Source organism: Plasmodium brasilianum, chromosome 2 (genome assembly GCF_023973825.1).
Source record: "Plasmodium brasilianum strain Bolivian I chromosome 2, whole genome shotgun sequence".
Lineage (NCBI taxonomy): Eukaryota > Apicomplexa > Aconoidasida > Haemosporida > Plasmodiidae > Plasmodium > Plasmodium brasilianum.
In genome coordinates, this window is record NC_090115.1 from 334,125 (window position 1) to 350,875 (window position 16,751).

At 27.1% G+C, this 16,751-nt stretch overlaps 2 protein-coding genes and 1 pseudogene across 3 annotated transcripts; 1 reads left to right on the plus strand and 2 right to left on the minus strand.

Annotated features, from left to right (window-relative positions):
• Positions 1-211: 211 nt before the first annotated feature.
• On the minus strand, positions 212-3,320 carry MKS88_000678 (annotated as a pseudogene). Its single transcript has 11 exons — positions 3,305-3,320; positions 3,082-3,149; positions 2,402-2,533; positions 2,097-2,167; positions 1,866-1,963; positions 1,447-1,755; positions 1,074-1,253; positions 824-888; positions 623-676; positions 457-510; positions 215-289 (listed from the first exon to the last, which is right to left on the minus strand). Coding segments are annotated over exons 1-11 (1,122 nt in total).
• Positions 3,321-5,385: 2,065 nt separating this feature from the next.
• On the plus strand, positions 5,386-13,521 carry MKS88_000679 (DnaJ domain-containing protein; the record flags this gene model as incomplete). The annotated part of the gene is made up of 9 exons (XM_067218030.1): positions 5,386-8,859; positions 9,060-9,273; positions 9,448-9,529; positions 10,675-10,885; positions 11,184-11,376; positions 11,757-11,850; positions 12,132-12,258; positions 12,440-12,514; positions 13,453-13,521. 9 exons carry the CDS (start codon positions 5,386-5,388, stop codon positions 13,519-13,521), a joined length of 4,539 nt encoding a protein of 1,512 aa, XP_067075462.1.
• A 107-nt stretch (positions 13,522-13,628) lies between these two features.
• Positions 13,629-14,294, minus strand: MKS88_000680 (ELM2 domain-containing protein; the record flags this gene model as incomplete). The annotated part of the gene is made up of 1 exon (XM_067218041.1): positions 13,629-14,294. The coding sequence occupies one exon, from the start codon at positions 14,292-14,294 to the stop codon at positions 13,629-13,631; it is 666 nt and encodes a 221-aa protein (XP_067075463.1).
• Between the last annotated feature and the right edge of the window lie 2,457 nt (positions 14,295-16,751).

The following is a 16,751-nucleotide window of genomic DNA, read 5'->3' on the forward strand; positions in this document are numbered from 1 at the left end:
AAATAACGAATAAATAACGAATAAATAACGAATAAATAACGAATAAATAACGAATAAATAACGAATAAATAACGAATAAATAATGAATAGATAACGAATAAATAACGAATAAATAATGAATAAATAATGAATAGATAATGAATAGATAACGAATAAATAACGAATAAATAATGAATAGATAACGAATAAATAATGAATAGATAAATACTCCTTAAACATATTCATCCTTTTCTTCTTTATCAACTACTTCTCCATTTTTTGGGGTGTCTTTTGGTAGTAGAGCGATGATCTGTGCAATAGGAAGTGGACGACATGGGCGTATAGGAATGTGTAGAGTCATATACATGCATATATATACACATATATGTATATATGTATATATATATATATATATGTATGTATGTATATGTGCATGTTGTATCCGTCTGAATATATGTAGGTGTATGTTTTTATTACTATTAACTGAATTCCAGCTACCGCCAAGCCAGCGGACACGTTCGACAAATGACCCTGAAGATTAATAACGAGGTGCACAAAAAAAAAAAAAAAAAAATTTTTAAGTATGTTCTCACATAATATAATTTAAAAAAGGACGACGAAAAAGAAAAAGAATTATGCTTACTTTCCAGTGAAAATTATAAAAAAACTGACTGAATGTTATATCTTTACACAGGCCCTATATTCAGGAAAAAGAAAGAAGCAAGGGAGGAACAGTGACGTGCATCCAAATGTAAAAAAAAAAGTATATGAATATATATTTATGTATATATATGCACCAAAAACGTAGACAGGGTAAAAATTTATTTCATAATGTTACAGGTACAAGGGACTGTGATCTGTCCAAAATGGCATACTGAATATAGGGAGCCACAATCGTATTTAAGCATGCTATATAAAAAAAAAAAAAAAAAAAAAAGCAATTTGAAAAAAATGACAAATTGTAAATTGTTGTTCAAATGTATGGAATAAATTTAACTGGTAGGCTTACAATGTAATTCTTCATATTTGTCGAGTACACAATATTTATTTTTTTTGTCTTTTTTTTTTTTTTTTTTTTTTTTTATAGTTCTTACTTGACAAAACTACTTTAATGGTAAGGACCTTATCAAATGGGCAGTTGCTCGAAAATGATTTGTATAGAAAACAATTTAATACTTTGTCCATTGTCTGAATTATTAAGTAGTTGTTTAATCCTTTGAAAAAGCCGTAAAATCCGTCATACGCATATGTCAAATGAGTTATGTGTTTCAGGTCTAAAAAACGAAAAAAAAAAAAAAACAAAATAATAAAAATTATTGAAACAGTTTGGCAAAAATGAAAAAAAAAAAAAAGAAAAAAAAAGGCATGCCACAGGTCTTGCACGATTGCACATTTCTAATTGATTGTCTCTATTATGTCATAATACTTGTAAATTCGTTGTATAAACATGTACATATGCATAATTACTGTAAATTAGGGATTTGGAATTATTTTGAAAAATGATTAATTTTGTTGATATGTTCAATAGAGGATAGGATAAGATGCAACTTATATATTCATATAGGCCATGATAAAATGATAAATTGAAAAATTTTTTTTTCTTTTTTTTTTTAATAAAATTATTTTCCTCCTTAACAAAATTCATATGTTTCACAATTTTGCAGTTTATGCTATCTCCAATAAAATTACTTACGTTATCTCTTTCATTTACGAAACTGTTTTCGTAATTTGGTACTACTTTTTTATCATCATACATATCTTTTTTTTTCTTTTTTCCTACGAATGAGGTTAATTTTACATCAAAAAATAATGTGAACATGTGCATAATTGCGACATGCACACACTTCTAACATGTACATAATTTACATACACCCAAGTATTAAAACAAGATGGTGCAACGGGCATATTTGTTTTTTCATTTGTCCTACTCATTCTTTTTAATATAACGAAATGTATATATTCCAGGAGGTAGTAAATAGACTTTCTACAAATGTAATGAGAACGTTCTTTTGTGTTTATCCATATGTTTGTTTTTACTTTTATAATTTTTTTTTTTTTTTTTTTTTTTTACAATGTAAAAATTTTATATACATAAATATCTGGCTAGCTATTTTTACTTTGATATTATATGGGCAAGCATGGGCAATAGCCCTTTGTACAGTCCTTTTACACCTTCATCGTTGTAAATCTAAAAAGCAGAAAAGGAAAAAAAAAAAAAAAGAATAAAAAATTAATATATATATATAACAAAATATGTGCTTAAGGGGTAAAAATGGGGACACACAAAAACGTAAAAGTCTGCAACATGGGCAATATGTTGTCAATGTTAAACGTAAGAATATTTTTACACTTAAAAATAAATATCTATGTGTGTATATATGTGTGTATATATGTGCATGTAAAAAAGGAGAAAAGACAATACCTGATATAAGCTGTTAACAATGTAAATAACGTACGTTTTTACATTTAAATTGTTAACATTAACTAACAGATTATATTTAACTTCTTCATTGTAAGAATTTAAATATTTATATAATATGCTTCTGCACTGAATCTACAAACGGTTTGAAAAAAAAAAAATAATAATAAAATATAAAAAAAATGAAAATAATACAAGAACATGAAAAAAATGAAAAAAACAAAAACAAATAAAATAAAATAAATAAATAAAATAAAATAAAATAAAATACAAAAAAATGATAAAACAAATGTTTGTGTAAAAGACTACGGTTAAAATTATTCCAAAAAGAACGTCATATTTTCCCCCCTATGTGGTACTAATTAGAGGGTTATGTAACTGTTAGCCCGAACACAAAAGGTACATATATATATATATATATATATATATATACATATACATATACATATACATATACGTATGGGTATACATGTAAACCCCCACGAGCTCGCGTATACAGACACGTATGCACCTTCGTTGTAGTCACTTGGTAAAATTGCAAAAGACAACAAAACCGCTCTCTCTGCTCTTTTAGAGTACATACTTTGTTGCAAACATGTATCGACAGTGCACACATGGACTTGTCATTATTCTTACAAACAATTTTTAATTTATTTTTAGTAAGTGTATATTAATTTTCTAACATTATATAAAGGATAAGATATGAAATAAAACGGAGAAAATCCTATCTCGAACTTTGGTTTTTTGTCATCTGTTAAAAAGAAGAAAAAGAAAAAAATATAATAATTCATCTCATACGTTATGAACAGTTCAGGTAAATTTTACATTTTTCCAATGAGAATATCTTTGCATATTTATATGTATGCATGTATGTCGGTATTCATATGTGCGCCTTTTTTTAATTACATTTTTCTATTAACATTTTATAAAATGTAGGCTGAATATGTTGTCAATTTTCCTTCTCGTATGTTCCTACAAGATGATACCCCATTCAAAGAACTATTTTTTTAAAAAGTGAAAAAATTATGAACTGGTCATAAAAATATCAAAATATTTATGCAAAAAAGAAGCAAAACCCAAAATGAATGGCTAAAATTTTTTTTTTTTTTTTCAGTTTTTTTCATTTCTTTTCATCATTGTTCACTTCTTTGTTTCGTTTCGTTTTTCTATTCATTTTTTATTTTTTTTTATTCGCAGTAAAAGAGTAAGAAGCAAAACCAAAACAGAAGCAATTTACTCATTCGTCAGAAGCATAATTTGTACGGTTGGGCAAAAATAAAATATGTGTAAAGAAAAGCACAAATAAGAATTGGAATACTTGTACTAATACGAATACAAATAGTGTTACCAGTACAAGTACATACGTGAGTACAAAATAAAAATACCATTTGTCGTTCTACTAAAACGTAGTACAGAAGCTGCTGCACATCTTTGAAAACGGAAAAAAAAGGTAAAATGAAAACAAAAAATTAAACAAAATAAAGCGAAGAAAAACAAAATAAAGCGAAGAAAAACAAAATAAAGCGAAGAAAAACAAAATAAAGCGAAGAAAAATAAAATAAAGCGAAGAAAAATAAAATAAAGCGAAGAAAAATAAAATAAAGCGAAGAAAAATAAAATAAAGCGAAGAAAAATAAAATAAAGCGAAGAAAAACAAAATAAAAAGTAATGTTCAAATACAAAAATGCAAAAATACGAAAAAACAAAAATAGAATGTTCAATACGTGTACGCAAAAAGGAATCTTTTATCGTAGTGCGTACTTTTTTACAATTTTTTTTTTTTTTTTTGTTAAAATTGTTTTTCTTTTTCTGTTTTCCGCTCGCAGTATACACTTGTACTTAACGATTATATGCATACATAATACATTTATGTATATATATATGTATATATATATGTATATATATATATGAATATATGTATATGAATATATGTATATGAGGTAAATGTTATATACTGCTGTACACATGTAATTTTGTTGATATATTTTTATTTTATTCCTTACTCATCTAAAAAATTTTTAAATTAAGGAAAAGCATTGCTTTGTCACATGGTCTCACAGGAGTCTGAAATAATAGGATCATTTCAACGGAAAACAAACCGTACTTACGTCTTTTGCATATGTAAATAAACATATATTCGCACATATGCGTACATATTCGTACATAATCGTTTATATTAGTACATATGTGTATATATGCGTATATGTGTGTGTATGTTTACAACTGAATACATAAATTAGCCGTTAAAATTATTGTGTATATGTAAGGGTATGCATGAGGAACTGCTACACATACACATACACTTATGTACGTATACATAACTAAACGTGCATGAACTGCAATCGGTATGTATGAACACTCGATCCTACTTCACATGGTAAATATTGTTACGATTTTTTTTTTTTTTTTTTTTTTGTATTTTTCTACATTAACAATAAGCATTGATCATGATTTAAAAAAAAAAAAGAAATTAAAAAATTGTTGAGAAAAAATTAGTAAAAATTCAAAACAAAAACGTCCTAAATTGAAAATTGGAGCATATAAATTAGCGACTTATTTGGGTAGTGTGTGGTCAAGTAGCTAATTTGAGCGACTTAACTGAGAAGCTGAATTAAAATAGTGGGAAGTTAAAAAGATAAAAATTTGGAAAAGGCGAAAAATCAAAATATGAGTACATAGAGAAAGGGAGTAATCAAAATATAAACGTAAATGTAAACGTAAATGTAAACGTAAATGTAAACATAAACGTTAATGTTAATGTAAACATAAACGTTAATGTTAATGTAAACATAAACGTTAATGTTAATGTAAACATAAACGTTAATGTTAATGTAAACATAAACGTTAATGTTAATGTAAATGTAAATGTAAATGTAAGCATAAGTGCAAATGCTAAATCGTACAGTTGAGACAAATATGAAAAAATAAAAAAAAAACAAAGAAAAAGAAAGAGAAGAAAAAAAAAAAAAATAATAAAATAAAAAAAAATGAAAATTTTTGGAGTACTATTCTTATGTTTTATTGTTACAACACGAGGGGAAAAAAATATAAGCAGTCCAAGTGATACACAGAAAACGAACACACAGGAAGTAAAGGAGAAAGAGAGTAACTTAACAAAATTCGTGGTAGCAGATGAAAAACATCATGATCAAACCTTGGAAAAAAATACAAGCAACAGAACAACAGCGGAAACGAAAATAGGATATCTGGGAGAAGCAAATGACGTTAGCAATGTAGAGGAAGAAGCTACTAAAATCATCCGAATGACTGACGGGAGAGAGGAAGTCAAAGATACAAATTTAGGGGACGAGCTATTTCAGTCCAACCGTTCAAGTATTATGGTGAAGTTTGAAAATAATATACATTATATAAATGACGATCCTACTAAGGATTACACGAATGGAAGACCATGTATTTCTACAGCGGAAAAAATGGAAGAAATGAAAAAAGAATGCGCAAATTTAAATGTCGATGAAGTGGAAGCGTGTGAACAAGTGGAAGCAGAGTTGGCTGCAGAAGAGAAAGACAATTATAGTAACTATTATAATACTGTAAAAGTTGATCGTGGTAGCAATAGCGACATTCGTGGAGGGAAAGATGAAGCACAGAAGGATAATGATCCTTATGTGGATTCAAATATAAGAAAGAAAATTATAGAAAGGTCATTAGAAGAAGACAGCATGGACAATAACACAAACAATGGCCATAGTGTATCACTTGGCGATGGGAGTGGAAGTATCGGCAACACTGATAATGGGAGTGGAAGTAGCGGTAACATTGATAATGGGAGTGGAGGTGAACTAGGGGGAGGTAAAAGGGCCAACCGTTTCATATATGACAGCCCATTGGGGAGTGAAAGCGGAAGTGGACATTGGGAGCCGGAGGGGGAGAAAGAAGAAAAAGAAGTTACTGACTACAATAAAGTTTTTATGAATTTCGAAAAAAAATTTAGCAAGATGGAGGAAGAGGGGGTAGAAGGGGGGGAAGGAGCAAGGTCTGAAGGGGGGGTAGAAGCGGGGGTAGAGGAGGACGGTGCGACACGTGCGAGTGACCGTTTTAGTGAGAACGGGGGAAAGCGAGATAATATGAATTGGTCAGGCGAAAATACTATAGCGAGTCAGAAAAATGGTCCAGGTGAAATGGGAAGCGACAGCAGAACCATGGAGAAGAAAAAGAATAATAAAAAAAAAAAAGATAACGACATTCAGAATAGCTGGAATAATAAAGAAAAGGAAAGAGAAAAGAAGGATAGTAAAATAACAAGTATGGAATATAACAATGAGTATGAAAAATTGATAGTAAATAAACCAGAATCGATAAAATACTTTTTCGAGTTATTAACAGAGATAATTATAATAATAAAACTTGGTTTTATGTACCGTTTTATGAACTTTATTATACCATTAAAGGATGTAATTATATCAAAAACATTAGATCAAGTAGAGTTGGCATGTGTAACTATGTTATCAGTACATCGTATTGGGAGTCAAACATATAGAGATGTATACGGTATTGTATTAATACTATTCCTATTATATTTATTAAAATATATTATAAAAAAATGCATTTTTAATAGAAATAAACAAAATGGAAATATGGTAAGAAATAAACAAGGTGATGATATATATGTTGAAAATTTACTAAAAAGAATTTTATATAATGTGGAAAAGAAGAAAGGATTATCAGCATACGAAAATGTTTTACATGATATTCTGGATAAGACTGATAATCTATTAGCGAATAGTAATATTATTAATAAAGAAAATAAAAATATATATACAGATATGCTATCAAATATTAATAATATTGGCATTTTTACGTATGTGTCTACTCAAGCTTTAAAGAAACTTAACCAGAAGTCAGATATTATTATTAACGAATTAATTGGAGGGGAGGCAGGAGCAGGGTTGATGGAAGATGACAGTAAACTTGATAGACTTAGGAATTTAATGCTTAATGAATATGATGAGTACGATTTAAATAAATTTAAGGACAATCTGATGAACAATAACGATCTGATGAACAACAACGGGCTGATAAACAACAACGGGCTGATAAACAACAACGGGCTGATAAACAATAGCGATCTGATGAACAATAGCGATCTGATGAACAATAGCGATCTGATGAACAATAACGATCTGGTGAACAATAGCGATCTGATGAACAATAACGATCTGATGAACAACAACGAACGGATAAATAATAGCGAATTTATGAACAATAGTGATCTGATGAACAATAGCGAATTTATGAACAATAGCGATCTGATGAACAATAGCGAATTTATGAACAACAACGAATTTATGAACAATAGCGAATTTATAAACAATAACGAGTATAGTGAGAATGGTCTAAATAGCAAGTTAAGGTACAGTGTGTTACAACAGCACAATGAATATAATGAAAATGCTATTTCTCTAAATTTTATGGCAAAGTCAGGCAATTTTGAATATATCAACAATAATGAAAATCCTAGTATGAAGGGTACAGTACAATTCTCATACAATGACATTGGAAGAAACAACAAGAGCGACCTTTACTTCGAACATCCCGCAAACAGGTTGACAAACAAGGTCGGCGGAACCAGCAATGTTAGCGGTAACGTTAGAGGTAACGTTAGCGGTAACGTTAGCGGTAACGTTAGCGGAGGTAATAATATTAACAGTGATAATATAAGCAGCGATAATAAGGTTTCGAATATCGCTCCGCCAAATGAACACAAGGATGAGGGGGGAAATGGAATTTACTTTGACAAAGACTTAAAAGAAAAAAATGAAATGAATCTAATAAGCAATAAAAGGAATTCCTCTGTAATGATTAAACATATGAACACTAATAGTAGCGTAAACATCCCTAACGACCCAAACAACATGGTAAATGATTTAAACAGTTCACCATTATACAATATCAACAGTAATAGTAATAGTAACAGTAATAGTAATAGTAATAATAATAGTAATAGTAATAATAATAGTAATAGTAATAATAATAGTAATAGTAATAATAATAGTAATAGTAATAATAATAGTAATAGTAATAATAATAATAATAATAATAATAATAATAATAATAATAATAATAATAATAATAATAATAATAATAATAATAATAATAATAATAATAATAATAATAGTAACAATAGTAGTAACAATAATAGTAACAATAATTGTAACAATAATTGTAACAATAATAGTAACAATAGTAGTAACAATAATAGTAATAATAATAGTAATAATAATAATAATAATTATAAATATAATTATAATAACTACGGCATTATGACTCGTCCGAAGGAAACTCACAGTTACCCCAAGAAATTAATTCAAACCAGTAATACACCGGTAACCACAAACAGAAAGTCCAATACCCTTGAGAACAACTTGGACAAGAAGAACTTTTACGCAAACGAAAATGTAGTTAGCCCGAATTTTGCGGTCGACGATGCCATGAAGAATGTGGTAAGTGCATTAGTGTACATATGTTGTTAAGATGCTTATGGAGAAGGGATGTTATGTTACACTATATCGTACCATACTGCAATGTATTATTCTACTTTATTTTTCTACCTCCTTATTTTTCTACCTCCTTATTTTTCTGCCTCCTTATATTTCTGCCTCCTTATTTTTCTGCTTCTTTATTTTATTAGCCCCCTGCGCAGGCCTCAACTCAGAACAATGACGAATTACGGATGAGCACAAATTTAATGAACAACTTCGAAAACAAAAATGAACAGGTAAGGCCCAATGACGAATTGACGAATAATTTGACAAGCTCGAATTCCCCTTTTTTTACTGATTCCAAAAACGGAACAGCAACTTTAGAGAGTGAGAACTTTATACAGAAGACGGACGACCCGCAAAACTATGCTCCGCGTAATAATTTAAAGAATATTTACAACTGTGCGTGCATGTATTAGTATATCATTGTTTGTGTGTGAATAGTGCTTAGTGGTACGTATGTACGTCCATTTTCTTATGTATATGTGTGTGTTCGCCTGTATACCCATTTGCTCACCTGTACATGTGTATCCCCCCTTTTTTTCATAGCCGCGTTCTCATATATGCCACCTGCACATCAAGTACTGGAAAATTCGTATAACAGAAATCAGAAATACTTAACACAGAGAAAGTAAGGAAAAAAAAAAAAAAAAAAAAAAGATCCTATGCAATTACATGAAATTATATATGTGTATATATATATATATGTATGTGAGTGCATTCCTAAGTAACGTGTGCATCATATTGAAGCTGAATAATACATTAAGCCTACGTTAATATTTTTTCCTTTTTTTAGAGAACGCCAAAAAATTGTTGCAACAAAATCTCCCTTTAATTAAAAACTTGGCTCAATAACATATATTGCATTTTGTTTGATATTTTAAATTTACTTTTTCGTTGTAATGAATTTACTCTTTTAAGTATAAATGTGTATGTATGTGCATGTATGTTGTATGTATATATACATATGTGCTTCTATGTTTGTATATATTAAGACAAATTTTCAGAAAATTATGTAACAACATTGTGCTTTACAATTTTGATGTACACAATTATTTGCCTGCATATGTGAATACATATCATATACATATATATGTTTATATGTATACTGTTTATTTTTATTTTTTTTTTTGTTTCACGTATACATATACACCTATATATATATATATATATATACGTATACGTATATATGTATGTTTATATTATCTGTATATCTGCATACATACGTACTTACCTACTTACATATATGCATATAATTATTTTTTAATTTTTAACTTTTTTTTTTTTTTTAATTTGATATCATAGTATAATCTTTATGAAGACATTTTCCCTCCTTTTTTTTTAAGACTGTTTTATAAACATGAAACTAAAAAATATAAATAAATGAACAAATAAATGAATAAATACATGAATAAATACATGAATAAATACATGAATAAATACATGAATAAATAAATAAATAAATACATGAATAAATAAATAAATATATGAATAAATGAATGAACAAATGAATGAACAAATGAATGAATAAATGAATGAATAAATGAATGAACAAATGAATGAACAAATGAATGAACAAATGAATGAACAAATGAATGAACAAATGAATGAACAAATGAATGAATAAAAAAATAAACTAAATTATGGCATAACACTGCAATATACGTCAATTCAGTGCAATTTCTCGCAAACTTCTACGAACTATTGCAAAGATAGAAGAACAAAAAAAAAAAAAAAAAAAAAAAAAATGCCTTTAAGCTATAAACATTATTGTAGGTATGTCAGTTTATGTACACGTATAAAAGAGGCTGATCGCATAAAAAATAATTTTCGTATATATTCTAATAACCTTCATAATGCAACTACGAATGAGAAAAATGCAAACAACTATTTTGATTACAATGAAGACTATAAATTACTCAAGCGCCTTCAAACGAATGATTTAGGGGGCATATTAGATATTAAGGATGAAAAAAGCGCCTTAAAGGTTAAAAAGGTATTACAAGACTAAATTCGTACATATTGCACGTATGTATACATGTACATAGGTGCATACACATATATGAATGTATGTTGAGCCTACAGATAAGCCAAGACTCACTCTTACTTTCATTATTTGGTAGAGTGTACATATATTGTGTACGAGGAGTTACACACACAAACATTGGCAAATGCAATATATTTGATATGGGCTTATATATGCTCAGTTATGTACGTATATATTTTTGTGTACCCTATATGAGCAACACATTTGTTGCCATAAACTTCTTTTTTTCACACAATAGAAATACTTGAAATTGCTAAAACTGTACCATCCTGATACATACATGAAGGAGAAGAACGAACAAAGAAAGAAAAACAAAGAAGAAATTTTTCTTCAAATTTATAATAAATACAAATATTTCAGTAAACAGTATGAAAACCTGCACAAGTCAGAAATTTTTGATGAGGCCTTTTATGAAAACGAGGAGGAAAGAAGTTAGCTAGAAAAAAAAAAAAAAAATACAACAATATAACAGCGTGATAGTGTAACATTGTAACATCGTAACATCGTAACATTGTAACATTGTAACATCGTAACATCGTAACATCGTAACATCGTAACATCGTAACATCGTAACAATATGATATCATAATAACACAACAATATAACATTCCATCTTCATATTTTTTTAATACTTTATTGTATAATTTTTTTTACCATTTATTTTGTGATCTGGCGTGGAGAGATATTGTCCTTTTATGTAGCGCGTCTGTTTTATTCTGTTTACTATATCATGTTACGTATGCCCATTTTTATTCTTTTTTTAACACTCCTTAATGCCCATTCCGATTTTTTTTCTTTTTTTTTTGTTAAGGTGAGAGACTAGAAAGATATCGAAGATACACCGAAGGGAAGAGAATCGATACAGACCTCAAGCACATTGAAGTTTATATTTTAATGAGTATTTTGTTAATATTCTTTGCAGTGTTTTTCATATGTGCTTATCTCCCCTTCAACATAAATTGTATTAGAGATGAGTAAAAATTGAATAAGCTAAAATACAAATCTACAATGTGTGAATGTGTTCATATTTTTATAATTGTAATCCTACGGTGGATTGATTTGTGTTTGTACGAATATACATTGGTAACCCTTTTTTTTATTTTTTTTTTATTTATTTTTTATTTTTTTATATTTTTTTTTATTTTTTTTTATTTTTTTTTTTATTTTTTCTTTTCTTTTTTTACAGATTTTATGACACCACGGAAGGAGGAGAGCATGCTCAAATGGTTTCTTGTTTTTATAACCCTATCATGAAAAGATATGAATATCTCACAGGGAGTTTTATTCCTCCCAAACCTGAACAGCTATATTATGTAAGCGAGGCAAAAAATGGGGAAAAAAAAAAAAAAAAATACAAATTTGTATATAATATACATGTATGTACATATATAATGTTATGTTTACGCATAATTAGTGAAAAGAAATGATAGAAAATCATTCCACTTCTCTATTTTTTTTTTTTTTTATTTTCTATTTTTTTCTCCTTTAATAAAGTTTTACAAGAACAATTTCCCCAATTTGTTCCTAGACGAGGATATTTTGAAGTTGAAGCGTTTCGAAATAGTTAAAGTACAATAAATAAAAACACGAGCGAACAAAATAAATAAAAAGGAAAAAGAAAAGAGAAGAGAAAAAAAATTAAACAGAAAAAAGAGATGAGAGAGTAGAGAAAAGAGAAAAAAAATAAATATGATAATAAGTCCATTTTTTAATTCTTATGATCCACATATGTATTTCTTCCTATGCGTCCCATTCACTGCGCCCACCTGCTAGTGGAGCAAGTTTTATCATTGTGGGTGTTCGTCCAATGGGGTCCACACGTTATCGCATATGGGGTATGTACACATACAGCACATGTATATTTACGTATAAATATGTATATAAAATCCGACATTTTTAAAAACTAATATGCACTTTTTTTTTATTGGTTTTTATATGTACTTATACATAAATAGTTACCAAAAAATAGAGCGAAAAAATGCAGACTAGTGTATGACTTAAAAACAAACGAACTTATTTTTTTGAAAAAAAAAAAAAAGGAATGAAATCATAAATCAGCTTAAAAGACAACGGTAAGAAACAGAAACAATTAAATTAAATGATATGCATGGCCGTAAAAAAAGAAATTAAAGAAAAAAAAAAAAAAAAGAAAAATGCAACTTGTTAAGAACTACATAAACAATAGGGGGGACGTGTGTACGCACATGCACGAACAACAGATAATATATACGTATACCCAGGTGTGCAACGTAACGGCAATGTGTTATAAGATCATATATATATATATATATATATATACAAATATATATTTATATTTATAAGTATATATAAGCAAACGTACATGCAAGAACACGTACATACTAATAATACATATATATAACACATTAACATATTTAAAGATTTTTTTTTTTTTCAAAAAAAACAAGTAAAGCAATAAATAAATAAAAGCGTTTTTACATTTTTGCAAATGAAGATCCCTTTTTTTTTTTTTTTTTTTTTTTTTTTAGTTGGACTTAAAATCTTTGGAAACGAAGTTAGCTACTAGTCTTTTACAGTTGTTCGTTGAACTGGTATAGTATTAATAGAATTAGCATTATAAACAGTAGTATTCATAGCCATCGTATCAGTCGCAATTCCGTACGGCCATTAATGCTATGAATATTACATTTTTTTTATGGCTTACTTATTCAGCGTGTTCCCCCTTCTCCTCTTCATGTGCATCATCTGCATTGGCGTTATTATCATGCGTATCATTTTCTGTATTTGTTTCATCGTGCGAATCGTCTGTATTAGTTTCGTTACGTGAATCCCCAACATTCGCTTCTTCATTTGAGTCCTCTTCTGCATCAGCTTCATCTTCGTCTTCTTCTTCTTCATCTTCTTCATCTTCTTCTTCTTCATTTTCTTCTTCTTCTTCTTCGTCTTCTCCATCTCCTTCTTGTTCTTCTCCTTCTTGTTCTTCTCCTTCTTGTTCTCCTCCTTCTTGTTCTTGTTCTTGTTCCTCTTCTGGAGTTTGTTCGTGTTCATTAATATCACTGTTGTGTTCATGCTGTTTATTTTCAGTAGTACCATCATCCCCTACTACAACACTAACATTTTCATTTCCTTCCTGTTCCTTGTCATCATTTATATTATTATTTAAAGTATTTTGTTGTTCTTCTTCATATTTTGCTTTTTTATTTATTTTGTAATTATCTACATTTCCTGTTATATGATGATCATTTACTATATGACTGTTTATATCATTTCCATTTTCATCTGTAACAACTAGGTCAGGTATTTTCGCTTGATGCTTTTCACCAATATTTATTTTCCCATCTACTTTGGACATGTATTTTCTCTTTGCCATTTTTTTTTTTTTTATAACTGTTAGGTAATTATACGGAAAGGGGGGAAGAGTGCATATATTCATATATATATTTTATGTAAATGAAAGGGATAAAATATACATAATATATATATATGTATATATATATGTATATGTATATATGTATATATATATGTATAATATATAGGTACATAATACATATATGCATATATATTGTAAGGTTCTTTTCAAACTGACAAGGTGGTCGTTCAAATAATGAAGAATTAAAAATAGGAGCAGTGTTCCTATGCTGTTGCTATGTGTATATATATACCTAAATACGTGTACTACTCATATATATGTATGTACCGTATTCCTATACTATTATGTATATATTGTGCTAGTATATTTTTTTTGTTGTATGTATAATTATAAATATGTTCAAATGTAAAGAAGCTTGGTCAACATCAAAAAACACCTGCACCAGCGGTTTAAGTGAATTCCAAAATGTTAAGCCCTTAATTAACGTTCTTTTTAATTTATAACCCTATTCTATATATATTGCAATGTATATTAAAACACTATAGTATTATGTATAACCATATATTTTATGTATTATATTTTGTATGCATTATCAAAATATTTTTATTTTTTTTTTATTTTATTATTTATTATTTATTTTTTATTATTATTTATTTTTTTATTTTTTTATTTTTTTTATTCTTTATTATTATTTTTTTTCTTTTATAAATGATCAAATGGATAAAGTTTAAATAATTAAATTTACTCGCTTAATTTTTTTATCAGCAAAATGTACGTAAATATTATTGAAAGAATATAGTCATATACGAAAAAATATAATAATATATAAATATAGGAAATAATAATATTAATTTAAAAAATAATTTTATAATAGAAATTTGTAATATAATATTTATAATAAGTATATTATATACATATATAACATATACATATGATGATATATCTATTTCGAACAAATCTGAAAATATTTAATTTCACTGTTGACGTTTAACTTTGTTCATTTATATAATAATTATGTATTATTATTTTTCTAAATATGTTAATATACATATATATATATAAATAATACTCTATGTATTTTTTTATGCTTTTTTGTAAATTTATTTTAAATATATAATATATTTTTTTAAATTATTTTAATTTTAATTGCTTCGTTATATTTTGATTTACTTTATTAATTTTTTACTTTAGAATTTTTTCAAAATTTTTAACTTCATTAAATATTTATAAATTTTCATTTATTTTATTGCATTTCATTTTATACTTTGTATTTTTTTTTATTTTTTTTATTTTACGTATACGTATGTTCTCCCCTCATCTTTTTAAAAGGCTATATATATACCTATGCATTATATATGTATGTATTATGTATGCATTATATATGTATGTATTATGTATGCATTATATATGTATGTATTATGTATGCATTATATATGTATGTATTATGTATGCATTATATATGTATGTATTATGTATGCATTATATATGTATGTATTATGTATGCATTATATATGTATGTATTTTGTATGCATATATACACGTTTATATTTCATATTTCTCCTCAAAATATATATGACCTAACGTCAGGTTAAAATATCGAGACAACAAAAAATAATTTATATTATGTTTTATGCCTCCTCACGTATTTCATATTTCTCATTCTGTCTTCTTTCTTCGTCTTTCTTCGTCTTTCGTCGTCTTTAGTCATCTTCGTCTTTTTATTTTTAGTAAAATAAAAAATACGCTTGTATATATCTGTATATATAAATATATATATATATATGTATATATAAATATATATATATATATATATGTATATATAAATATATAAATATATTATATACATTTATATATTTACAATAATACATAGTAACAATATGCCGACAAAAAGGGACTGGATATTATAAGCTACTAGATAATAATACAAAAAAGGAAAAAAATTTTACATGTTGTTCATGTTGCTTTTGTCATCCCATCATCACGTATTTACATTTATGCGCATTTATCTCCATATATACATATACATACATATACATATACATACATATATATATATATATAAAATTCGTCTTTGTAACCTACAAGGAAATAAAGTAATAACATGTAGGATACTTTGTTTTTCATCATTTTTTTTTTCTTTTGTTTTTTCTCTTCTATTTTTTCTCTATTATATTTTCTCTTTTATTTTTTTCTTCTTCATTTTTTACCTTATCATTTTTTTTTTTGTTATTTCTCATACCCTACTTTTTATTATGTATATGGTACATTATGTAGTTTGTCCATTTTTATTTAATTTATTTCTACCTGTAGTGAAGCAAAATTTACATATACTTTTTTTTGCCAGTATTTATGCATATTTTTATGTAAACTAGTTCGTATGTTCATAAGTCTACATATATTTGTACATATATATTTCTATGTATATATTTCTATGTATATATTTCTATGTATATATTT